At 44.4% G+C, this 27,000-nt stretch overlaps 1 protein-coding gene across 6 annotated transcripts; it reads right to left on the reverse strand.

Moving 5' to 3' along the window:
• Positions 1 to 4,060: 4,060 nt before the first annotated feature.
• klhl17 (kelch-like family member 17) lies at positions 4,061 to 26,621 on the reverse strand. 6 transcript variants are annotated; one of them, XM_066690780.1, is made up of 13 exons: positions 26,409 to 26,621; positions 16,257 to 16,518; positions 15,467 to 15,535; positions 14,685 to 14,806; positions 13,896 to 14,117; positions 11,691 to 11,807; positions 11,173 to 11,386; positions 9,305 to 9,449; positions 8,562 to 8,729; positions 8,055 to 8,143; positions 7,659 to 7,744; positions 7,016 to 7,197; positions 4,061 to 6,495 (listed from the first exon to the last, which is right to left on the reverse strand). In XM_066690780.1, the coding sequence occupies exons 2-13, from the start codon at positions 16,465 to 16,467 to the stop codon at positions 6,267 to 6,269; spliced, it is 1,854 nt and encodes a 617-aa protein (XP_066546877.1). In that variant the 5' UTR covers positions 16,468 to 16,518; positions 26,409 to 26,621; the 3' UTR covers positions 4,061 to 6,266. The 6 variants fall into 6 exon arrangements, with proteins under 6 accessions (XP_066546877.1, XP_066546876.1, XP_066546875.1 ...); XM_066690779.1 differs by having other exon boundaries at positions 16,257 to 16,521; XM_066690778.1 differs by lacking the exon at positions 26,409 to 26,621 and adding an exon at positions 24,988 to 25,580 and having other exon boundaries at positions 7,671 to 7,744; positions 16,257 to 16,521.
• Between the last annotated feature and the right edge of the window lie 379 nt (positions 26,622 to 27,000).

Consider the following 27,000-nt stretch of genomic DNA (forward strand, 5'->3'; position numbering starts at 1 on the left):
CTCAGAAATGTCCACATTCATTGAATTATTTGCTATGTGTGTGTTTTACTACCCTTGACTATAAAGAACTGAACTGCATTCCTGTGTGAAGGAAGGACTCTAGTTTTCATTGTAGTACAGTAGATGGCTTAGGTAACCCCCAGTTGTCTTTTGATAAAAGCTATATAATAGCAGAGGGTTGTTTTCATTCTTCATTCATTCATTCTTCTCTCATGGTTTGTAATCCTCAGGACTGACACACCGACACACTAACCCCCTCAGACGAGTCGTTAATTACATGTAACTCGTGTCTCCGTTACTTGTTTTAATTGTAGTGGTTGTGACCCTTGCGTTTCCTGGTCACGACACAACGATGGAGAGGAATGGCAGTGATTGCAAGTCAGCTGTCTCTGGTCAGCAATGCAAAACCATAGTCATGAAACTCCCCGCACTTCAGGTTAGTGACCCCCTGCCAGAGCAGAAGGCCCTGAGTCCCACCTCAGTAAACTATGAACTGCAATGATTTCAAATGGGTACAAGGGAAGTTTAGCTGTATTTCTTTTTAAGGGTTGTTATTGTCTTAGGACCGACTGAGTTAGTCATGCTTATTTGATCATTGTTTAATTCGTATAATGATGCATTCTTTTTCTAAATACACACTGTAACATGTAGCTGGAATATGAGTTACCATACCTCTCATACATACATGAATTAATTAAATGTCAGGGAAAATATAAATCAGATGATAACTTTTTATATTATCTTGTAAGGCCAGGTAAATTAGAGAGTTATTTTTTATTATGGTTTTATTCTTAGTTATTTTTACTTCTACTTATTCAGTACAAATGGTTGAGAGATGTACTCGACTATCTGGGATGTGGAATACTGCAGCCAGTAGAGCTTTAATTTAATGTGAAAAAAAGACAACCTGTGAGCATCATGTACTGCAGTGTCAATGGGAAGGGCTGATGTGCTGTTTGTGCTTGTCTATTAGCGAGACAAAGGTTAATCAGAGTGACTCACACCCTGATCCAACCTCAGTGCCTTCCCTGAAGCAGATGACATACTGAGGTAACACAAGAGGCAAAAACTGGCAAAGTCTGGGAAAGTTTACATTTTTTAAAGAGGTTGCACTGTACTACAAGCCATGGCCGTGTTTCAGCTATGGGACTCGTCTGTGTGGAAAAACAATTCTGAGTAACAGACTCATCTAATGTTGTTTTGTTTTATTAATTTTATTTATTTATTTAGTTTGGGATATTGAGCAAGGTGGTTACAGTTGGAGTGTCACATTGTGCAATATAGGGCTTCTGTGAAAGAGCAAGCGTTGTCCTGTCCCTGTTCCTGTAAGGACTTTACAGTGGAACATTACTCGACTACACCAATTATCTTAAGTGTTTTTAAGAAAGTACTGATCAGAACTGGCAAGGAGGGCTGTGTTGCAATATGGGGACAGGCCACTGACTCTGGCTTTAAACTTAAAGATCACTAATAACCTTCAGTGAGGTGGCCCAGATAGTCATTTCCTGTGCTGAAAATACAAACAAACCCATAGTGTATTAATGAGAAATAACAAAACATCCACAAAACAATACATTCCTATGTCACCCAGCTAATAAATCCATCAGTTCAGAATAAAAGAAAAATCCGAGACACTGTTCAGCAACGTCTTTGGTTCAGGTGCGTAGTAGGCTGTGTTCGCAGAGACTGAAATAGCAAAGCATCTCTGACTTCAAAACCTCCATCTTGAAGACCTGGTTTAGTGACTGACATTACAACAGCACATGATGGGAAAGTTCTCACAGTTCGGTCCTGAATATGGGCAAACCTTAGTCAGTGTGGGATGGATATTGTTGACTGATTTGATCTGTGCTTGCTGCTGTGGTTTTGTCTTGACTTGTTTTTATCAGGTGTTACATTGACTTAAGCATGTGATAATTAACCCACACTTGTTAATTAGCTTTGTAACCAGTGTAAAATGCTTGAGGTTGAAATTTACAAGAAGTTTTGAATTCAGGGCCTGTTAACAAGCAGAATAAAGAAGCCCAGTTGCTTTGCTCTAAATGGCTTATTTGTGTGTTTCTGGTGCTAACATGAACCTCTCCCCATCCCCCGCCCACCAGGACATGGTCAGTCTTTCTGTGTGTTTAAAGATACCCTGAGCGAAACTGCTGTGCTAAATTCTCACCTCAGATTGAGTTAAACATTGATCAGGAGATTCCAGAGGCAGGTGACAGGAGAAAATGGCATGGCCAAAAATTCTCACGGACACAAACAACAAAGGCAAGCGAACCATGGTGTAGTAAGTGCATCCTTGCTCTCTGATCGACATAAAAATCTCCTGTATTTGTTTTCTCTTGTATTTTTCTATCCATCCATCTTTTCATCTATTTGAAATTCTGCTTTCAACTTGAAATGCTGTATTCTACTACACCCCCCCCCAAACAACCAGGCAAAAGGGAAGAGGATTAGGAGATCAGTGAAAATCAGCAACCTGGCAACTTATTTGCAAAACATTCCTAAAGGGCACTGAGACCGAGTTCAGGCAGTAGCATGTCTGAGAGCAGTGTCCCTCGGCACGGTCAGGCTGGCACACATCACAGTGGAAAGTGTTAGTTTCTGCCAAGGCAAGGGATGGTCAAAGATATTAAATAAAGCACAAAGTCTTGGTATTGGAACAGGGGGCTGCACGTTTCTTTTGTAAATAATCAAATTTAGAATTAGAAATTCAGAACTGCAAAACTAGGTAACTTTGTATGGTGATTTTTTCATAGCTCCTTGTTGATTGCAATTTAATAAATACATTGAAATATATTGGAATTATTAGGGGGAAAAGGGGTAAAAAGGGGCAGGATTCATATTACTATTCCTTAGAGAGAGAGGAAAAAAGTTAACTGGTTTTAAAAGTTCTGCATGACTGGTATGCATCTGTCTTGATGTCTCAGTGATTGAACAGAAAGAATACAACCTGGTAACTAGGTTAGCGGGTTTGGCAAGTTTGGCAGTTTTGAAATGCAGGCTCAAGCGAGAACATGTGCAGCCTTAAAAGGGAAACCCGAAACAGGGACAATTCTGATCAAAGGCAGGATCAGGATCACAGGCCGGGCCATCTCTGCTCTCAGGCTGTAAACTCATTAGAGACCATGTGTTGCCACATGAGAGAGCCCAGCTACACCCCCTCTGCTTTTTCAGCAAGATCCAGGCGAGTACAGTCGTGACCCTTGCCCTCAGAGCCCTGCGAGAGGGCTGTAAATGTACACTGTTTATCTGGGGAAAGGACAAGCCGCTTGCATTACTGGTGAACTGCTATCTGATATTCTTTGTTTTTTTTGCAAGATAATGAGAGAGATAAATACATATAGCAAAAGAGAAATTCAGCCATGAGTTTTCCTTCAGCTTTTCATCTGTGGTTTGCATGCACATGCTTGGACAAAGGGCATGTCCACACCAACATATACAGCACTACAGTTCTTTAAAAAAAATATGACCTTATAAGGCCTTGGAAACTGATTGTGTATCTGATATTCGCTAAACAAGCTTAACGTTCATTTAATACAAAATACAAATATTTTTATTTAAAGATTTCTGATAACAAAGTACCAAATCTCTGGAGAGATGATTGGTGCAGCTTGCAGGAGGTGAGGGTGTCTTTTCCCAGGTCTAGGAGCTGTGCTCTCCGCAGCGTGGTTTGTATGTACTGGCTTTGGTCCAGTGCTGCATAGGTCAGATGGGTAAAGCGACAGCAGCCAGCTGTCTGCCCGGATCTGTCAGTGCAGAGGGAGTGAGCGTCCACTGCAGACTGCCCCCCTGACATGTGCAGCTTGGGCCCTCCCCTGAGAATCAGAGGGCAAAACAAGAATTCTCTTATAGGACTGCTTTCAGCATGAGGGAGTATTTCAGTATTTCTGTAAGATTAGATATTATAACTAAATGTATACATTTTCCTAGATAAAGTAATCTGCACTCCACTCCACACACACACACTCTCATTCACGCTCTCTAACACACACACACTCTCTCTTTAACCCACTCAAACTGCTCCAGTCCGCCTTGCAATTGAATCAACATGCGATTTGCAATCTCCTTGAAAAACACCTTTATTTCATTTTATACAGCAGTGTGTATTGCTTTTTTTTTTTTTAAACCGTAGTGCAAAATTCAGTAAAAGATTCCACATAAATATGCTCAACATAAGTTCCATTTAAATAAACAGTACACTTCACACAGAATAACAGTTATAACTTAAAAAGACACATTTACATCAACACCAAGCAATCGTTTCGGGAGTTTTTTAATTTTTTTCTTTCTTCCAAAGTAAAAGGCTGAAGTCTGGCATTGCACTGCGTTCTTTCCAAGGTGCAGTCTTACCCTGAATAATAAAAACATACACTGAAACACAGTGATTGAGGTGATTCTCATACCAAAAACAATGAATGAAAAAAAGAAAAAAATGACATCATCTTTGTCAGGCAAGCCTGTGGAATATCATACTCAATGCTGTTACAATTTACATTTATTTTTTATTTTTTTTTAGATAAAGGAAATCCTTAAAAAAGGAAAATGTAACTTCTTAGAAGCTTACAGTCATACCAGACGCTATATTATATCTCTACTTTAAAACTGAATTTGAGTCGTGATGCATTTGTGAAAAATCCTGCACAACCCAGAACAAATAGTCTCTTGTCAGTTATTCACAGCTGAACAGACTCACTGGGAAGTGAGTGAAGAAATTCCTGCCAGTCTGGTTTTCCAAAGATCGGAAGGGGTAGATTTTCAGGTGAAATAAGACAGTTGTGGCTAATTTACACAAGCAGCATATTTGTTTTCATTTTCTATTGAAATAAAAAAGAAAAAAAATCAGAAAAACTTTTGCAAAAAACAGTATCTCCAGGGTGGGGCTGTGAAACAATTTTATCGATTGGCAATAAGGTAATTTTGATACATTTTCTGTCATTTTAAAATAATTCATATCTATCACCCATTTATCTTTGCGGTTTGCTATTGCGTCATGTCAAAGTGTCCTGTGCAGAAACCTCCCCTCCCAACAATCCTTACACGCCTTCAAAAGCATTGATATGTGCAGGTAATAAATAATACTTCGATATGTACTTTTTCAGACCTGAATCAAATTATATATATGTGTCTGTGTACACATATATACATACATACATACAGGTACACAGTATTAAGACATTTTAAATATATTTTCTTTAACATTCATACTTTATAATGACCTATATGTTCTCCGAAACAACGTTCAAACAGCTTGGCTTCCTTACATTCACATAAATAGGATTTATCAGAGAATACTGTAGTGTTCCCCTCTCCGTCGTGGTGCACTATGCAAATTTATATATGTTAAACAGTATTAACGGCACACAGTGGTCCTTTAACGTACTGTGAACCGTGTTATGAGTCCCTGTTTCTGGTATTTGGTGAAGGAAATTATATATAGTGGGATGCAAGAGCTGGAAAGATTTAATCTTGTTTTAATGGCTATTCAAATCGTCCTGGCAGGCTGGGGTTCAGTAGCCCCTTTGAGCAAGGCCTGGGGAAGAGTTCATCATTCTGCATTGTTAAACCTGTGTGTTTGTGTGTATGTGTGTGTCAGACTAGAGCTGTGTCAGTCTTACTTAAAAACAGGACTTGACTGCAATGCTGCACAGTTGCATGCAGCTTCCCTGTGTTACAGTAAACCACAATGTCAAATATCACCATCTACTGTGGCTTAGCAGCACTGCAGCCTAGAATTTTGCCCAGAAGACAAAATATCAGTAAACATGCATGGCAGATCCAGTCAATAGCTACATTCCTAATAAAACCATTCCCTTACACTTGTAATATCATAATAATTTAAAACAAACAAACGAACAAACATAAAAAATAAGTAATTCTTCAGGACTACAGTACATTATAAATTATTTATAATACATACATATGACCGCGAGAGTCAAGTGACAGTGTTTGCACTTCAAACTGGGGCAGTTCTTTTCATTTTTTTCTATTTTTCATTTTTTTCTTAATTTTTCTTTTCTTTTTTTTTAATATTTGTTTTTCTCCTATCACCTGTCCACGGAATGCTCGAGTATCCCTTCAGAACCGCCGGCATCTCTGCGCGACCAGAGTTCTAATTGAATTCAGACCACAAACCCAGACGCCAGCTCCTGCTGCTTCCTTTTCTTCTCTATCTCCTCTTCCTCCTCCACCTCCTCCTGTCACACGGAGCAGTTGCGTCTTTTGGACAAGCACTGCAGGCCGGCGGAGGTCAGGCGTGTCTTCATTCTTTGTCAAAGGCTGGTCGAGGAGACGGACAGGGTGGGGGAGGACGGGGGTGGGAAGTTGAGCAGTTCCAGCACCGCCACCCCCACGCTGCTCCTGCGCGTGAACATGCAGGACGCCGCCACCCATTTGTTGGTGCGCGGGTTGTACTTCTCAATGGAGTTGAGGCTCGAGCTGCCATCATTCCCCCCAACTGCGTACAGCCAGCCATCCATCGCCACCAGGTCGTGGGTGCTCCTGGGGGAGACAGACTGTGAGTGGAGCCCAAGTGGTGAATCTATCAGGACAACACTGACATACTACAGGAAAATGTGGCAAACCCGTCAAAGGGTTTTTATACATTGAGGAAACTATTATATATATTTTGTAATGGCAATGGAATATTCCTGTGGGTGGGGTTTAATGTAGGTTGGCAGTTGAGTGACAGATGGTGTCAGCAGTGGGATCACATTCTGCTGGAGAGTGATGGGAGGCCTGACCTGATCATATATTGTGTTTAATTATTTAACTGAAGATACACATTTTTTTGTTCTAGATTCATTATTGTTCTACAACTAAAGGACTGGTATTTCAAGGTAATTAATTTTTATATTAATTTGCTTCCAGACAAGGGTACTGTACATCCCCTGAGATAGATCAGAATGTACCAACGCATCTCACTACCTATTTATCAATCCATATATTTATTGATTGATATTGATTCATTCCATTTTGGCAATGGGCTGAGCTCTCCCTGTCTCTCCCTGACCTCAGTTACCTCCTGATGTTCATAGGGGCCACACTCTCCCAGGTGTTGGTCTTGGGGTTGTATCTCTCCACGGAATTCAGACAGCTGGTTCCGTCGTTGCCCCCGGCGACGTACAGCATCCCCTCCAGCACCGCTACCCCCGCACTGCTGCGTCTGCTCAGCATGTTGGCGATGGGTGTCCAGGTGTTGGTCTGGGCCGAGGGAGAGAGAGAGAGAGATGCTGTGATGCTGGTGTAAACCCTGTTGGCCTGTGGTTCTCCAGGACTGGTAAGATCAGCTTGGTATTGTACTGTACATTCACTATGAGGTGACTGCACTGTGGTTATTCTCGGGTGTTCATCTGGGCAGAGGGAGAGTCAGTATGGTGTCAGTGCTGTATATTCCCTGCACTGCCATTACAGTTACTATGGTATAGTATATGTACTGTACATTTATCCTCACATCACTGCACTACATTTAGAGACATTAGTTGAGTGTGTGCATTACTTATCTTTAGTAGCACTGCTAGACCACATTGTAAAGCGAGGTCTAGTCAGCTCAGACCAACAGGACAGGTATTTGTGACATGAGCTGTGCAGGGATGTGCGTAGGGATCAGCCAGAGTCTCTCAGGTCAGAGTCTCTCTGGCCAGTAGTCTCAGCTGCAGTCTTACCTGCAGTCTTACCTGCGGGTCGTATTTTTCCACAGTAGCTAAGTGTGAGGAGCTGTCATATCCACCCACAGCGTAGAGATTCCCATCTGTGGAGGTGTGAAATTATATATATATATATATATAACATTATTTTATATATATATATATTTGCTTTTAATCTAAAGTATACTCAGATTTTTGTTCCATTGCTTTTAACCACCATGCAAATAAAGAAAATAAAAATAAAAACACTGTCCAATGTAGTGCTAGTGGACATCCAAATTCTGTTGCACAGAGAAATATGTCTGGGATCAGCTGGCCATATATTGCAAAGCCAGAATTTAAACTCCCAGTGTAGCCTGCCTTTATTTCAGTTCAGTATTATTAGTATTATTGATTGATCTCTGTGCTACTCACCCAACGTTGCCACCCGCACGTATCTCCTCCTGGTGCTCATGGCTGCGATGGATGTCCAGGTCCCTGTGAGTGGGTCGTACCTCTCCACACTGCAATGGACACACACACACACACACACACACACAGAATTACCACGGTCACTCTTTCTTCATTGTCAGCCTGCTATAACACACCAGAGCCTGATCTTGTCACACCTCTGCAGCTCATCTGGGTCAGGTTAAGCAAAGGTAAGCTGGGTTGCTGCTGGAAAGACATGGTGGTCTAATGTGGGTTGATTCTGGGCCCCCTCCGCTGAGAATGAGAACCGGGCTCTGGTAGTAGGCGGTCTGACCTGCGATACATCAGCACTGTAACCAGGCGAATGTCAATTCCATCCACCACTATGCGCCACTCAAACCAGAATAAGTACAAGTACAAGAGGATCTAAAGCATTCAAGTCTGCGCTGTGTGCTTCAGTGCCATCTGTGTGGGCATTTTAGAGGAGCTGTCTCTATCAGGGAGGGGTACCTGTTTAAGCAGGAAGCTCCATCGTACCCCCCCGCCGCGTACAGCAGGCCGTGCAGTACCGCCACACCCAGACAGCTGCGCCGCGTTCCCATCGAAACCTCCGGTTGCCAGGAGTTGGTTACCGGATCGTACGACTCCACAGTGGCCAGGTCTGAGGTTCCGTCATACCTGTCGGTGGAACCAAATTGGAAATCGTCACTTTGGCTTTGTTGGAATTGAGATTAAAATTATGCAGTTTCCACACCACCACGGGGAGGAGACCTTCACACCCGTTTGTTTTTAATGTATAAGGCTTTGCAATGGCGATTACAAAGGTCTAAGGTATCTTGGCTCAGCTAGCAATTCATATTTAGTTGGTAAGTCTTTGCTACTGAAATGAGTCACATGGTACCTCCAGTACCAGGATACATGCTTAAGGATGTTATTTTATTTGTGTGTGTGTGTGTGTGTACTTGAAATTGTTTAGTCCTCTTTACCGATGAGTGAATTTGAACCATTTCGGTTGGAAATAATTATTGGACATTTGGTGAGCTGCAGTCTTCTGATTGATAACTGAGTGTGTGAGTATGAGAGCACATCTGTTTGTAAGAGAGAGTGTATGTGTCTGTGTGCATGCTCAGGTAAGTGTGTGTGTGTGAGAGCGAGAGAGCGCATGTGTGTGTTGGGAGGTGGTCTACAGCGGCAGTGGGGTGGCGATAGGCTACTGGCACAGCTGCAGGGGGAGGGGGGAGCAGTTTTCTTACCCCCCCACAGCGTACAGCTTGTTTCCGATGGCTGCCACGCCCACCCTTGCTCGCCGTGTTGACATGGACGCCACCATGTGCCAGCGGTCGGTCCGCGTGTCGTAGGCCTCGCAGTCGCCGTGGATGGCGAACAGGCTGCCCCCCCCTGCACACAAGGACAACACACGACACAACAACCCCCATCACATGGAGCAACTCACACCAAGGCCACACACTTGCTGCCCCCGTTCATGAACACCCTGTCCCGCCCCCACAACTGGCCTCCACCAGCCTCCTCTCCCAGTTGTATTATGCCTCTGCAGCAATTACTGTGCTTCTGAACCTGGGTGCAGATTCTCAGAGTACCTCTAGGTGGCAGTATGCGAAAACATTTAGTGCTCCCCAGTGGACTAATGCCCGGTTCCACTGGTGGACGCTTAAACGGGTGTTTCCACTGGCTAAGCGTCTGGACACTTCTGTGTTTTGTGGATGGTTAACAATCTGGTGCTAGATGTGTCCATAAGCGTCCGTCCCCACTGAGGACATGATTCGCTTTCAGAAGAGAGGTGTGCGCTTGACTTGTAGACAGACAGGGAAGGGATCAGATACATTGTGTCGGAAGATATAATCTCAAGTGCCGTGTGCGATCACGAAGAAATTACAGTTTTATTAGCAGCATGCAGTGAAATCCACGTACAGAAACAATGACTGCTTACAGTTAATATCCGAGTGCATTAAAAACTTGGATTTCATAGGACCAGCACAGTGCCGTGATTAGTTAAAAATAAACTGAAGGATAATAATAATCAGATCGGTAGCAGCCGATTTTATTAATATTTTATGAACAGCTGGCCGGTGTTTCAGGCTGTGGTTTTGTGAATGGTGTGCAGGACAATCCGCAGACAATCAGTATGAAGGTGAACACGATTCAGTTAACGTGCCCATTTACAAGATAAATGAATGAATAAATAAATACAGCAGATCTGGGTTTCCCTCTAAAACATTAAGGACTGGTTTAATAAATGCGTCCATAAACGCCATGACTGAGACGCGCACACTTTAGTTCAAAACCTGCTATATTGTAGCTGGATGATTCATTGTGAAACGTGTGTATTTTGTTTCAACTGTAACTTGCCCTTAAGGACGTCTGATAAGTAAATTATAAATAGGGCAAAAAGTATTGTTTGCAGTTACAAATCTGCAGAGAGAGTAATAAGTTAAGGGAGTCATGCTGTGCCATTTAAAATACATATATACTAGCACAAATGATGATGATAACAAAACATATTCGCTATTTAGTATTATTGTTGCACATGGGGACGTGCTTGTCTGAATATAATGTTGTCTACACGTTTAGCTCTTCCTAATATCTCTTAACAGAAACGTGTATTTATTATGCTGTTTACAATCATGCAGAGCACAAAGAATAAAATAGACACACAAGTCCTTTCCACATCAGGCTGTGTCACACAAACCAAATCCACAGTCGCTGCTCCTCCATCAGAGGGACGGACTTCACAGCAGCCTGGTTTTGCAAAAAAAGCTCTGGTACGCGTCCGAGGACAGACGCGTCCGGCACAGCATGGCACGTTTTGGACGCTTAAGCCAGTGGAACCGAGGCATAAAAGACCTCACTGTATGGGCTTCGAAGGCTGGTGCTGGTAATCATGTGGTGCACTTGGGACTATGAGGATTACAATCCAACCGCTCCCCTGCAGAGCTCGTACCTTGCCCAGGACACAAATGAAACTGCCTCGGGTGCATTAATTGCCGCAAGAAATTGGGTTTAACTTTGGTTTAATTCTATTAACAGCACCCAGCACTGGGGAAGAGTAGAAACACAATACTAATAGTAGTATTAGGCAAACTGTGGTGTCTTCCTGCCTTACCCACGGCGAAGAGCACAGGGCTGGCCCCCTCGCAGCGGCGGGGCCGGGTGCGACTGTTGCTGAGGACACCTCTCTGCTCGGGCATCAGGTGGTACTTGAGCGCTTCGATCAGCAGGTCCTTGCACTCAGAGTGGTGTCGCACCAGCAGCTCCGTGTCCACGTTGCTCATCAGGAAGTCCCGGGTCAGCAGGGGCAGCCGCACACACTTCATCAACTGGGGGAAGGGGGAAAGATGAGACGGAGGCAAAGGAGAGGGGTTGCAAGGGGAGAAGAAGGATTGGATGGAAGAGGAGGTGAGGTGGGAATAAGGCGAGAGGAGGAGAAAAGTGCAGGACCAGCATACATTTTCACAACATCTCCGCCCACTGTCTACCCCCCAAACAAATAAAAATATATTCGATAAGCTCATAAACTGGTGAACATGTACAGATAAGCAGCCTCAAGCCATGATACTGTGGGAAGGGTTAGGGGAGGTGTGGCCATGTGGGTGGGATTGTGCCCGGCCTTCAGAGACTCACCCTGGGTACGTGCTGCCGACGCCCGTCGATGTCGTGCTTCACCCAGCTGAGCACCGCCCTGTACACCTCCTCCTCAGACGGCACGTTCAGGTTGTCACTGGAGATCAAGTCCAGGACCTGAACACAAGCACAGAACACAGGTCCCAGTCTGCGGATTAGCTTGAGCATTCACAGAGAAGCGTGTCTGAAACTGATCACTCAGAACCAAGTGTTAAACGGGGGCGTGTCGTAGTGTTAGCACGTTAAACTGTTTGGAAATCTGCATCAAAACAAAAACAAAAAGTTTAGTTTTACCGACCCAGAACAGTACTGGTCTGGGACTAACCAGTGCTACTTTAGGTAGGGTGGTCCAAGAGTAGTGCTAATCCAGGTCAGTGGAACTAGCTGTAAATTTCATAATAAACTCCTCAGGTGATGGTAATAATAATGTAATTCTTTACTACAAAGCTCTGGCACACTTTTAATAAAATGTGTGTAGTGGGGGAGAGCAAGAAAAAAAACAAATCATCCCCACACTAAAACTTCAACTTCACTAAAACTGTGTTTCAGCCATAGCTCTGCTCGCTCAGAAACAGCCTCTCAGCACCAAGAGCAGCAAAGAGGGGAGTGTGGAGTGAGGGAGGGGCAGGGGGATGGAGGAGGTGGAGAAGGGGAGGGGTCGTTCTTCAAAAGGAGGAGAAAAAGGCACATCTGTGAGCTGTTGCTAGGATACCAGTCTCCGAGGCTCAACAGAGACTCCTCTAACTCGCAGCACAGAGACGCACAGATGTACAGGCACAGCTTTCGTGGCACAGTTACAATCGTGATTCTCATCCTCTCCTCCCCCTCCTCTCCTCCTCTCCCTGACACGACTCTGGTGCACACAGTGGCGTGCAGCACGACAGCTGCCTGCCCTGTCACCCCAGCCCCACGCAGTGCAGCCACTGGCAAAGAGGGACTCTGTATCTCTGGGCATCTGACATCGCCACGAGAACCAACTTATCATGCTGTAATCAGACTGGAACGGGAACTTTTTGGTTTGTTCATTGAGCGGGCCCCAGACCAAGCATGATTGGCAAGTCTGCGGCAATGCCAGTTTCCCTTTCAGAGTCTTTCTTGCACCAGTGATTAAAAACAAATGCACCCCCCCATTTTATTTTTTTTCCCTTCCTCCCCTTGTTGTTTTTTCCTGATGATGCAGTGCTCCTCTTCACACGCTGCCTCTCCCCCCCTGAGGCTCCAGGGCTTCTGTTCACAGCAGCACAGGTTCAGGTGCTTCACAAACTGGCCAACACCTCCCTGGGAGTGGGACTAAAACCCAGAGTCAGCACTCATATCAAGTAGGAGTTCAGCAGCTTTGTGATGATTATCGGATGACACAGTGAGCAGCGGCTTTTTCCTGGGAGGATAACCTCATGACCCTTAATCTACTCTCCTTGTTCTCTTCATAATTTGAATCCTGCAGACACCTGGTAAGCTTGGGAGAATATCATCTCCATCATAGGCAGCGCTTTGCGCAAAGTTAATTGTTGACAAAAATAGCATTCGATGGCCTTCACTAATGCTAAATATTTACAGGGTCCTGCTGAGGATTTCATTTGATTTGTTCATGGAACGGGCCTGTCCAGACGGCCTGTGGGTCGGAACCCTTGCGTTGTGTTGTGTCGTATCGTATTGCCTTGTGTTGCATTTCAGATGAGCACAGCACCAGGCTCGGCTTTGACTGTAAACTGGCACAAAGCTGTAATACATGTCAGAATTAGGCTATTATTAGATCCCTGCGAGCTGCAGGAGCACTCCCATGAAGCCTGCCACACATCTCGTGACCAGATTGCGTTCATCTGTGCGCTCCTCGTTGCAGGAGACAAAAGTCCCCAAGAGACACAAGAAGTCCGAGCACTCACAACTTTTGATGCCACAAACCCTCGCCATTATCGGCCAGGCACATACGGTTTATAATAATCTGTGTGTGTGTGTTTGATCCAGTATCCAATTGATTTATTTATCTGTTCGCCAACCTTATGCGTACCTAGGTTAACTCCCCAGAATGCAGTAATTTTTATACCCAATTCCCATATGGCGAGCGGACGTGGATTCTTTAAATCCAGCCCCCTTGGACTTCAGGGTGGAATTTATTTTCCTTTTAGGTATTTAGGTAAGTACATACAATTAGTATATACAGACATACAAACAAACAAAAATCAATCAGTCAGTCAATCATCATACCTGTTTGAGCGGCAGCAGCATAAACTCCTCAGTCTTGGAGACCTCGACAAAGTGCTGCAGGACGTACTTGTGTGCTGACTTGAGCAGGTCGCTGCAGGAGTGTGTGTCTGCGAAGCCCCGGATGCCCAGGCAGTTGGAGGGGTCCAGCTGGCTCAGCAGGAACTTGCAGCAGGCATCCCGCACTCCATTGAGCTGCAGTAAGCTGGCGGCAGGCAGCAGGGTCTGTGGAAGAGGGGGATGGTTTGCTGTCAAGCGCCGGCAAATAATCGTATTTAAACTGCAACCAAAGCAAACCTTAACTGAACCATGGGTTATATGAATCGTTCATCTAGGCTAAGGATGGCATAGTCTGTTTGCTGTCCCAATCACAGATGCCTGCTCAGAGCTGAAGTACACTTTAATATAGCAGTGCTGGCGCAGGCTGCTCCACAGGGAGGCGCCGGCCCTCTCCTTCAGCTGACTGAGCCGTGCAAGGAGAGTGGTGCACATAGGGTAGGCAGTGTCGTACACTCCTTAGAGCCTCATTATGCAGGTCAGAAACCCTAGGACTGAAGCAGCTCATGGACAGATTTATCACACTGACCGTATCCATGTTGCAAATTATTAATGCCCTGCGCTGAATAGAGGTCTGAGTCATCTCCCTTAAGACTGTAGTCCAAATCACAGCATGCATTTTAAAACCACACAGAGCAAGCAACAGTGAAATTATTACACTGCAAAACCAGGGCTAACTCCCCTGGACCCAGTGCTGCATCCCAGGGGGCGATAAGAGAGAAGAGCCCCTTGTACCTGCACATTGCCCTCCCCCACCACAATCTCGGCCGTGTAGGCGTACTGCACCAGCTGCTCCAGGGCCTGGGGGTCGATGTCGTGCAAGGTCACATGGGTCTGCCGACTCTCTGACATCTCGTCTGCGGAGGGGACGACAACAACGACAACAACAAAAGCACATGAATACTATGAGGCTTTCTGTAAGAAAGTATTTTGGTTTTAAAATGTAGGCATACGACAACATTATTTGCATTTGAGAGAGCTGCCGCTATAGAGGGATATGGGATTTGTGATGAGTTTTTGTTTTGTTTTTCTGCATCTGTGCTGTTCGCTGACTGACTCCCACTAAAGCCTTCAGAGTTCTGGACAGGGCCCAGATCTCAACCACACCACCTGCGTCTTATCACTGGGACATACAGGCACCATCTACCGTCACCGTGTTGAGACAGACATATTGTACATGGTAACGATTATTTGTTAGAAATACACCATTTCAGTTGTGCACAACTTCTGTGTATTTTCTCAGGAGTGTGTGTGTGGCAGGGCTATCTGCTGTCATGAGTTTAATTCATAATTGTATCAAATTTAAACCATTACACCATTATCCACAATCGGTACTCAGTAAATGAACAAAAATGAAACACTCTTGCAGACCATCCCAAGAGCAGGGAGATGAATAGCTGATTCATACATATACATAGATGAATGTCCTGGACAATTACACGTGTCCCAAACTTTTTGTTTTGTTTTGTTTTGCTCCAACAGCCTGTTGAGCAACTGTCCAGACCAGAGAAACATACCCAGACACTGCTCTAGACTGATGTGCAGTGGGGAGGGGGAGAGCAGGGACAGACACCACATCAGCTGACCTACGTTATGGAAGAAAAAAAAAATGTAGAGAGGAAATGAAAGGAAGCATGAAGCCAAGGAAGCAGAATTCATGAAATGTCTCTCATTCTCAAACACTCTCTCTTTCTCACACACACACAATCTCGGTCATGAGTGTCAGGATATCCAAACACGGTGCACAGAACAAGGTGTACATTACAGAAGCCTGTGGGCCCTGTGTAAGCCTTGTTCAGTGGGCACTTGGGAGAGGATTTGGGCTGAGAGCCTGATCTCTAAAAGAATGGAGGCCTTTGAAATGAACTGGCTTTGATTGCTCTCGATAACGTGGGCAAGATCTGCTCTCACTTTGCACAAATACTTCACAGAACAGTGGCAAGGTGTGAAAGGGCTTCTCCACGAGCTGAGGACACAAACCCCCTCAGTTTCCTCTTGTTTATGAAAGTAATGATGGATTGAAAGATTTCCTTCTTTTAGATGGTTTCTCGTCTATAAAACAATTGCACTTCCTGTCCTTATTAATTTAATTAAGTAGTATTTTATTTGAGAAGGTTTTATAAAATGTATTTTAATTTAGAAAGCATTCCTCACTGTTATCCGTCAAAATAATCCAGACTCGATATCGGACAGGCATGCAGCCTACGTAAGACACAATGGGCAAAAAAGCAAAACAAAATGGACGATTGTGAAATAAAATGTGCCTCACTCCACTCCCGCCACCCCCCCTTTGCTGCCAGCACCTACTTGTGAACATGGCGTGGAAGTAGGGGCTACAGGAGGCCAGCACCACCTTGTGCGCTTTGATCTCCTTGCTGCCCACGTGGAGCACGATGTCGCACAGCAAGCCCCTCTGGCGCATGCGGTTCATGGACACGAAGGAGTCGTGGTAGTGGCGCTTGGAGTTGTGCGAGATGCTGTGGCCGTCACGGTTCAGGAGCTGCATACCTCCCTCCATCGTGGCACTGCGATCGGGGGCTTTGTCCTTCCCTGGCCTCACTCTCTGCGACTGCTGGGACACAAAACACACACATGGAAATTACAAAAACGTACACTCGAACAATGTGCAAGGAGTAAAATGCAAGCTGGTTTTATTACAGAGACTGAGAGGTGTCGCTATACCCTGCCTACTGTTCTTCTACAGTCCAGCGAGAAGTTGTATTTTATAATCGCATGTCTTCCAGTTCAGAGTAGCGTGCCGGTTAGGGTTGCAGGTTAGGGTTAACACAGCACTGTTCACCACGGGTACAAATCTCATTGCCTTCCAAACCTGCACACTGTGAACACCAGCATTGCACAACAGCCCTTACAGAAGAGCTGACCACAAGGCAGCCCTCATTGTTGAACTCCTTATTCCAGTACATGCTCAATATTTCAAGTGTACTGTATTGAAACCCTTCACTTTATCTGCTAACTGTAACACAGTCAAGATTCAAACCAATGCTCTGTGCTGAGATAGGGGAATGGGGGGTTGTGGGATGGGATTTTCCCAGTTAACCACTCAGGGGCCCCTTGGTTTTCTTGTGTCTTTTTTACACTAGGTATTCTTATCAATACTGTATGCTTTTCTAAAAATAACTCAGGGGCTTTCCATTTTTATTGCTTGCTCAGGGAACATTGTGTTCAGACTTCACTCCCACACACACAGGGCTCTCAATTCATCTCTGCAGCAAACCCATTTTGAAAATAAATAAAATATTCTGCTTTCATCCCTCGCTCACGACAGACTGATAGAGTATGGTCTAAAATAGATGGCCCCAGTGATCATTATTATTTTAGCTTGCTTTGCCGCTGTACTGCTGGCAGAGATTAATTAATTTAATGGGAACACTGCGTTTCTCGTGCAACTGGTGAGGTGAGGTGAGCCGACAGCCCGGGGCCTCACAGCATACAGATTCAAAAGAGTAAGTCTTATCCTGGGGCTTAAACATGATATATTAGGCTCACACTTTTATTTATGTATTATTGTGGTTGTTCTGAAGAGTTTATTAGATGCTTGAGATTGTTTTTGTTTTCCCAGTTTTTATCATTTTAATAAATACCTTTATGTTTGACTAATTAACCTCAGCGGTCCAGTTCAGCAGTGGGGTCTTTACGTTGTCAGCAGACTTAACTCTCCTGCAGGACCCTGTGACCTGCACCAGGGTACAGCAGAGTGTGCCAGTGCCAGGCTGGCGGGTCGAGAGCAGGAGTGTCAGGCGAAGATATCCAGGGTGCAATGCGAGTCAAACAGATTTCATTTCAAAGCATTCTGCTCCAACGTCTTAACTTTTTCCCTATTTTTTTAAGCATTTTTAAACCTGAAAAATTTAAATTCTACAAATCTTTGAGGTGTAATGTGCTGGTAATATATATTTTCTAAGATCTCTTACGAACAAGGGTGACACAAGTGCGAGTCACCTCACACACGAGAATATCCCACCATTATAATGCATGCGTGTGCGTGTGTGTTGTTTTATCTCTTATTCATGGCACGAAGCAGCATCGTATTCATAAGGACGGATGACATTTTGAAATGTCATCTCTGCACGACAGAGAAGTGCAAAGAGAGACAGAATTTTATGAAAACCGCTCAAGATGCACGAAATGGGAATTAAATTGGTTCAGTTCCAAATTTTTTGGTTTAAGGAGAACAAGATGCTGCTATGCATATATACATAATTACACTGTGGTGGTGGCAGACTATTAAAAATAAAATATAGAATTCTTCCATGTTGTTAAGGAGTCATTCAGGGTGTTGATCTTTTAATTTGGGCTCCATGCAGGGTAGAATTTGCCCCTGTGCCTGTGCTCCCCACACTGCTCTGCCCTATTTGTTTATATCCCCCCTCCCCCTACTCCTGGGCAGTACTGCAGATCCAGGACTATGTGCTAATATCAGTCCACAGACTGACCCTTCTGCCCCCTACTGAGCATCATCCATTATCGCTGCCAAACCCAGAGGGACAGGGCTCGACTTGGTTGACCTCTGCACAGCCTCAGCCATCGCATATCTGTCTGTATTTACTGCTTTCTAATCTGCACAGGACCGTTTTTTTGGGATTGCTGTTTTGTGCACTCTCTGGTCAGGGCTGGGGGGCCTCGCTGTGGTTTCAGGCTGACAATGCTCCTCCTCCATGATCGGTTTACTGCAACTGTTCTCACAACATCGGACCTCCACCTTCTCTCTCCCACCATCTATGGTGAGCTGCTCGGTTTCCCAACAAAAAGCTGGCAGTTGTCAGAATTGAGATAACCCTCAGCAAACCTGTTAATACAAATCTCATCATTGCATTCCCCGACCTTTCAAGGACAATCTCATATACACCCCTTCAGCCTGTCATGACTGATCTAAAGGTGCGGTCTATATCATCTATCAATGGAGCCATGCTGAGTTAAGAAACACAACCAGGCCATTTCCCTCTGTGTTACCCATTACAATAACTAACTGCTCTTGACCTATTTGCAAATGTCTCTTTGGCTCCAAGCTTTGCTGGGATGCTTGGAAACAATATCTGCCCTCTAGCCTTCCTTAATTTACTATTTTATTATATATCTTTTGTGTGCAAAGAAATGAACTAATCTGTGTCAGAGTTGCTTTTCAATATCATTGTGAGCTGCAATGTAACTGGGGCCTGGCAGTGCTGAGGGGTCAGGGGTGTGTCAGTCAGAGCTGGGACTTGCTGTGGGTGCAATTCGGTTGCTGTTCGATGGGAACTAAGGAGGAGGAGAAAACAATGTTGCGTCCGTGAGCATCCTGTGACTCACAATTCCCAGCATGCATTGTGCCTAATTGGCACACGTGCAGCATGTGTCATGTAGTGTCTCTGTCAAGCTGGATTCTGGGACCGCCCCTGTTCCAGCTGTGAAAGGGTGACAGGCACAGACAGGCCCTGTCGGGAGCAATTTCGGTTTGCCACGCTCAGGCTGCTGGAGGGGTGGAGGGGGACAGAAATGTGTTGCTGGAGGGGTGAGAGAAGGTGTGGGGGGGGATCAAAACACTTGGCAAAACTTGATGATGTGCCTCACAATAATTGCAGGCCACATGTGTTTATGCACACCAGGGCTTAAATGGACTCTCAACACTGTGAAAATGTCACACAGCTGTACGTTTATCCCATGACACATTCCATGGGGGTGGGGCGGGGTGCCAAGCAAGCTTGAGGGGAGGGCAAATGGACACTGTCACTGGGGTCAACCTCACTAATTATAACTGGGTGCTGACTCAGCATACAAAGTACTGTTGGGATGTTATGAAGGCATCATAGATACCAAAATGTGTCAAACATGGTGTAGGCCATGACCTTAAAGATGGCAGCTATTCCACGTTGCAGCGTGGTTTTCTACAGCAGCGACAGAAACCAATTCCATGTCATGCCCAGGGGTGTTCTACTGCGGTCAGGCTGGCTCTCCCTGTTCCCCTTCTGGCTCTGTGACCAAACATGCTGTCGTGTTGGTACATACCCTGGGGTCCCCCCACCACTAAAGACCATCAGTGCCAGCAGGAACATGGCTGTCCACATCCTGATTAGTGCTGCGGGGGGGAACGATGAACTGGGCAGGATCTTGAAAAGACAAGTGAGGCTGCTTACAAAAATCACACTCACACACATTCACACACACTCACGCTCTTATTCTCATTCACTCACACGCATAGGTTTTCCCATCACTGTATTTTGTAAATTGGAATTTGTAATGTTTTATGCCTTGAACTGCACTGTATTTTTGCACTTTGTATTGTGCTTATATTTTGTAAGTCGCCATGAATAAGGGCATCTGCCAGGAAATAAATATTATTATTTCTTTCTCCATTCTGCACATCTCCACTGTCTTGACTGAATTTGAGTAGCCCACGCTCCGCAGGCACAGCCTCCTTGCTTACTCCACAGTTTTCTGAAAACAGCAGACGGGCGCGCAGCACAGCGGTATATCTAATGTACAAAGTAACACAGAAAACGGAACACAGTAGGTTTCACAAGGACCGAAACCAGACGTGGGGAAGACGGGGAAGCCGGGGGGGGGGGGGGGTGGTTGGAGGGTCTGACTTTAGAACAACCAGGGAGTAATCCTGTGAGGCTCAATTCAGACACTTTGTAGCGCCAGCCAGACACAGGGTTGGCTGGATATCCTCTGCTTGTCCTCCCTGCGGCTACACAGGGAACCCCCGTCCGCCACAGGAGCGTCTGTACACAATTTAATTTAAAAAAAAAATCACCGTTGGTACAACGCCCTGTGTTCCTATTAATGGTGGGTAAACTTTCATCTTTTGAAGAATACATAGCCTCCCCTCACACTTTGTTAAAACAAAAGTTTTTAATTGCAAGCAGATCTTTCATCAGGTCTTATCTTTTTCTAACCCTGCATTTTTAATAGTTTGGGTGTTATTGTGTGTATGAAACTTTGTTTCTTGACTATAACTTGAGAACCCTCTGTTGTTTCTTAGTATGATCATGAACTAAAGCCTTCTGTGAAGTTAAATAATTAACCTTTAATTACAATACCTTTAGCAATTATTCATGACACTTTTTCATATGCATCACGGGATGTTTATAAAACGATATCATGCAGTATTTCTGGTCCACTATCCTTCAAAAGCTGACATATACAAAAGCATGTGAAAAAGCAGCAAGTGCATTTACCTCGGTAATCTGGGCCTAGTGAGACAGTCTTATCATTTTGTTTTTTAATGCAAGATTAAAAACTTTCTCCATTCTTTCAGACTATGGTCCTGCTTGTGCCGACAGGATGCTGGCCTTTTTTTTCACTCTGGAAAATGTCATCCGCTTCCTGTTCCAAATCCAGAAACCAAAAAAAGTATGCGAGGTGAAGTGTGTTTTACATACCTTGTCCGGATTTGCAGATCAGTTGTATAATCGTTGCATAAATGTATAACAAGAAAATCAAATATTAACTCAGTGAAGGGGTGGGGTGGGGTAAACAGGCATCAAATTGGTGGACTGTATGGTAGGTACACTGCTCCAGGTGCAGATTTGCACAGACTCGCTTCCATGCAAAACATTTTTCCTGGGAGTGGCATATAGGGTGTTGTTGTTTGTAGAAAACAGCAGAGGCTGGCAGGAAAAAAATATATACAGTGGGGGAAAAAAGTATTTGATCCCCTGCTGATTTTGTACGTTTGCCCACTGACAAAGAAATGATCAGTGTATAATTTTAATGGTAGGTGTATTTTAACAGTGAGAGACAGAATAACAACAAAAACATCCAGAAAAACACATTTCAAAAAAGTTATAAATTGATTTGCATGTTAATGAGGGAAATAAGTATTTGATCCCCTATCAATCAGCAAGATTTCTGGCTCCCAGGTGTCTTTTATACAGGTAACGAGCTGAGATTAGGAGCACTCTCTTAAAGGGAGTGCTCCTAATCTCAGCTCGTTACCTGTATAAAAGACACCTGTCCACAGAAGCAATCAATCAATCAGACAAGCAGACTCTTCACAATATCATTCTTAATTCATGAAAACTTGTCCTGTTTCTCCATTTACCTGGCAGAATATAGGCTGCCTATAGACCCAATGTGTAGTCATATATGGTGCACGTATTCACACACACACACACACACACGATCTCACACTAACACACAATTAACACTCACTAACACTCTCACCCTAACAGTAACACAACCTCACTGAGCAGCTGTTGAGAATTATTGAGTTACATTCTTCATCAAGACAACATGGAAGAATACTCTTCCGCCATACACCAGGCACTTAAAGCTTCCCGATTAGCTGATATTTATTGGATGTAATTGGCTGCTTTGGGTGTTGCACACGAAACAGAGAAGGTAAATGCATGTCAAGGGAAATAGGTGAACAATAAAAGCCGGTGTTTTATAGCCAGAGAAAATAGGCTTCTTAATTAAGTTGCCAGGAAGCACACTGGTGAGTGGTGCAAGGGGGAACAGGTGCCTGACCTTGATGGCAATATTTATCCTGCCGGAGACACTGGAGGACAAAGCTGTCCAGAAACCCAGAAGCACGGGCCGGATAACAAACTCGCCAGCCTTTCTGCGCAACACAAAACCATGTTTGCAAGTCCTATGAAAGGATCGGATAACTCATTCTCTGTGGTCCCAAGATACACAGAGTGACCACAATGTCCGCTGTGAGCTATCTGCTTGCAGCTGCGAAACTTAACCCTCCTTAAAAATGTCTGTAACAGAATAAAATAAAGAAACATCCCAGCTGGTGTTTTTGTAATTTCTCTTAATAGTGCTGTCTGTGGGAGAGGAACGTCCAGTGAGTGTTAGGGGCCAACACTGGCAAGCACAATCTGAAGGCTATTCATGCTTTGAAAGCAGCTGGGAACACACACCCAGTGCTTGTCTCTCCTTCCAGACTCTTGTGCGAGTCCAACATGAGACTAGCACTCCAGCCATACAGGAAAACAGGGTCTCCTGAAATCATCTGAATGACCAGCTACCTCTGAGAGGCCGAGCCCCTGTTCTGTTCAGGTGACAACCCACTCATCCTGCATGGCCGGAGGTTTACATCTCAAAAGACTTCACTAGTGACTCGATTTGTATTTTAAATTACCTGAGCTAGTCAGCATCTTGCTAGAAAGCCAGGTCAGTTTGTATTGCATTGGGTTCTCTTGTGTTGCCACTACTGCACTTATGGTGTGGAACAAAAACACACATTACATACAGGGCAGAACAGACTCTTATGATGACTAAAATACTGACAAAATTGTAATGTGTGTATTGTGAAAGCATACAGATGCAACCTGTTAGTAAGCGACCATTTTAAATTCTCCCCAACTACAGAGAAGTAAGCAAGGAAAATAACGATCAACAGTTATTTCAAAAAGCTGAGCTGTACTGGTGACTATGTAAGCCATCTAAAACAACTGCTGTGTTTGGCATGCAAGGCTGTGTTTTCACAACGGTTTGGCTGGTTGCTAGTGACCGGAGGAGTGCAGGGAGACCACAAGAGTGTCTGAGGACCACTGCTTTAAGCACAGATGGAAAAACAAAAGGGGGAAATCGGAATATGAAACTGGGACTAATCCGAAGGGAAATACACGGCTTCAGAGTAGATCACGCAGTGTGGCTTGACTTTGGTCAGTTTTGCAGGTTTCAAACTACAGAAAGAAAAAAATAATTTGGGATGAAAATGTTAGCTTTCCAGCACCAGAGTGGGAGGCCTTTGCTGTGGGGTGGATGACTGGGGGGCTGTTAGTGGCCTTGTTTGTTATGGTTTAAGAGGGTGTAGTGTATGAAAACAAAACACTTTCGAGTCGCCAGTTAGAATGTGAATGTGGGCGGTTCCCTTCACTGGACAGATGGCTTGCTTATTTAATGTTTACCTTTAGGAAGTGGGCCTGGGGAGGCGAGGGGAATTACATGCAAAAGCATTTGGGCATGTTCTTTATGATGGGTACTTACCACCCATGTGAGATATAATCAAGCCTCCACTAGCCACCAGACAATTACAGAATCAATTAACTTCAGCACTGCCGGACCCTGGTCAGGTCTGCCAATTCAGTGGATCTCCTGCCTGGTAAACACAGGGTTACCAAGCAACTACACCATGTAATTTGAAGCAAAGTGGATACATTATTTATATTAGCTGGGTTGTTGAGTTGAATTGATATGAGGAGACTATGTCTGTGTTTAGTTTGTTTTTTCTTTGTCGTGTTTTCCCAGACACTTTGCTTTTCAGATAGGACTTCCATGCAGATTTTTTCATCAGCTACTTTGACAAGCATTATGACAGCAGTCAGGATACACAGCACTGGGCTGCGAAAGGCCGTGCCAGTCTGCACATTGCACACGAGCCTCACCTCACACCCCAGCACAGACAAGGCAATGCAAATGTCTATTCAAACACCCCATCCAACACACTGCACCACTGCCTATACAAATCAGCCCTCCCTGACAATCTTCTGTAGCATCAGAACACACAATCCTCCACATACACAACCTAGGTGTATTGGTGATACAGATGTAATCATACAACAGGCACCGGCCCAGCAGACTCCCATCTCCACAGGCACAGCTCAGACTGTATTCCGGTCTGCCGCATGTATGTGCAGGCTATAGCCTTGTATATTATGGGCTACAATACAACCATACATTCATATAGTTAATTGTAGATTTATAGGCATTTTACAGATTAATTATGGTCACTTATGTCCTGTAAGAAACTACACATACATGTGTACATACATATATAAACACACCTTTGGGACACAGAGGCCAGGCCCTTACATACTGCAGCTGTGATGCACAGACTGTACTGTATCAACTCCACCACAACCCCCCCACCCATCGCACACACACTCTGCATTAAACAAACTCGGCCCTACAGCTTATTAGTGTTTAACATCTGTTTTTATGTTTCTCCTCAAACATAATATATAATAGGCTAGCTGTAATTTGTGCATCTATGTATTATTATTACTATTATAAAAAAATAGAGTAATGATGATAGTAATTATTATTATGAATAATAATATTATTGATTTGTGGTACTTACATGCATATGTCAGTAGAATACAGTCATTGCTTGAATGTGTTTCCTTCTGATGAGATTCCTCTCTAAGCACCTTGTATTGCAGTCACGATTTGTCACCCCGGTTGTCCAGTTTTCAGTAATAACAAAATGCAGCTCTGCTCAGATTCTTTCAATAATAAATTATGAAGAGCTATAGGCTTTTCTTTTTCTTCTTTTGTAGCAGCAGCAGCAGCAAAAGCCTACGATACTGCCAAAACGTGCATCTTATCCGATAACATTCACCTTAAACATCTTCATACGCTGGAGTACATTACCGCGGAAGGCAGGAGGATTTTCTTCCCCCTTTTTTCGGGCTGGTGCTGATGTTGACGTAAATGCAAAGCACGATCGCCGACATGCATTTAAGGAGGGTTTGGTGCATGCAAAGGCTTAACTACTGTGTTCCCTGTAGCTATGTAGAAAACACACACAAAGCCACGCTGGCCTGGCTAAGCTGTACATGCATCTGGTTTATCATACGTGAGCAAGTCGGTGTCCAAGCACATCAGCAGCTCTCCGGTTGCAACGAGTGCTTTGACAGGTGTGCTGAACGCTGTAACAGCCTACTAAAGTGCTGCAGCCTCCGACTCCCCCCCTCGACAGGACCACCTTAAGCCTACCAATGAGATCGAGGAAACTGGTGTCGGCTACCTCCCCATCCCTTCTCATCTCTGCCCTTTGCACTTTCCTGGTGCATCACTGAAAACAGCAGGGCATGCATACAATCACAAGACGGACGAGTCGCCGTATCGATAAGCGCATACGCATATGCAGGAATATGTAACTTGTGCATATATCATCCGCAGATCATGTAGACGTCGCTTCACCCCCCCATCCCAGGATGTGACAGAACTGTTGCCAGCTCTCACAGGGAAGCGATACAATGTCACTACGGCATGCCTTCAATTTATTTCAATTCCGTATGCACATATGTCGCAAATCAAGGGAGAAAAGGACCTCTATTAATAAACACATTCATAAGTGACTCTGATATGCGATCCCACCACACAAATGACCCTCCCATCACACACACACAACCGTCAAAGTGTAGGATGGGAGACAACAGTGTCACCACTGCAACAGCGATTTCGTGCATAATACTATTGTTAGGGACATGTGACTAAAAATAACTTACGCACCGCACAGCACCAGAAAGGCGAGGATAACCCAGACCGACAGTGGCCGTACGTAATGTGGAGGATAATTCACAGGCTTAGGTCCTGAACTCGCCGCCCACATAAGACGGGATGCACGCATTGCCTTCCCTGTGGTCATCCGTGACACCCACAACTGCACGACATCTTTCGCTCCCGGCCATCCGCAGGGCTCCTGTGTGCCCCGGCCATTGCAACGCACAGATGAAGTGCAGATGCAGCTACACGGGGGTTAAATCGTGAACTCACCCGGCTTCTCCCCCGCCGCAGGATCAACGCCGATTTCTTCCGGCCGCTCGTTTTATCCAGCTTTTTACCTTGACTCTTTTCCCTGAGATCTCATTGGGATCTAGTGCTGGTCAAATAAAAAGCGGAGCTGGTTTAGATCCTGTCTGAAGAGGAGTCATGATCCCACGCCAGAACCAAAACACTGCTTCCCGTCTCCCAACGCTAGTGCAGGAGAGACAGCGAACGATATGCTGTTTCTACTGCCCTCCCTGCTTATATTTGCAAGCTTTGAATCTTTAGCAACTATACTATTATAATCATTATTATTATTATTATTATTATTATTATTATTATTATTATTATTATTAGTATTGATCTTGATTTATGACAGTGATGTCATTTCAAATTTTCACTTTAAGCAATTTATTTGAGAGAATCAATGTTCGTCTTTTATAGACTGATTTATTTAGCTATACCTGCCTGATAGTTTTATGTTACTAACAATTCTGTTTATAATATATCCTGTAATTGCACTAATAATTACAATACATGTTCAATTAGCAATACATCATTGTTTAAATATCTTTATATGACTTTGTTTGGGGTTTTTGAT

Source organism: Amia ocellicauda, chromosome 18 (assembly GCF_036373705.1).
Source record: "Amia ocellicauda isolate fAmiCal2 chromosome 18, fAmiCal2.hap1, whole genome shotgun sequence".
NCBI classification, from domain to species: Eukaryota; Metazoa; Chordata; class Actinopteri; order Amiiformes; family Amiidae; genus Amia; species Amia ocellicauda.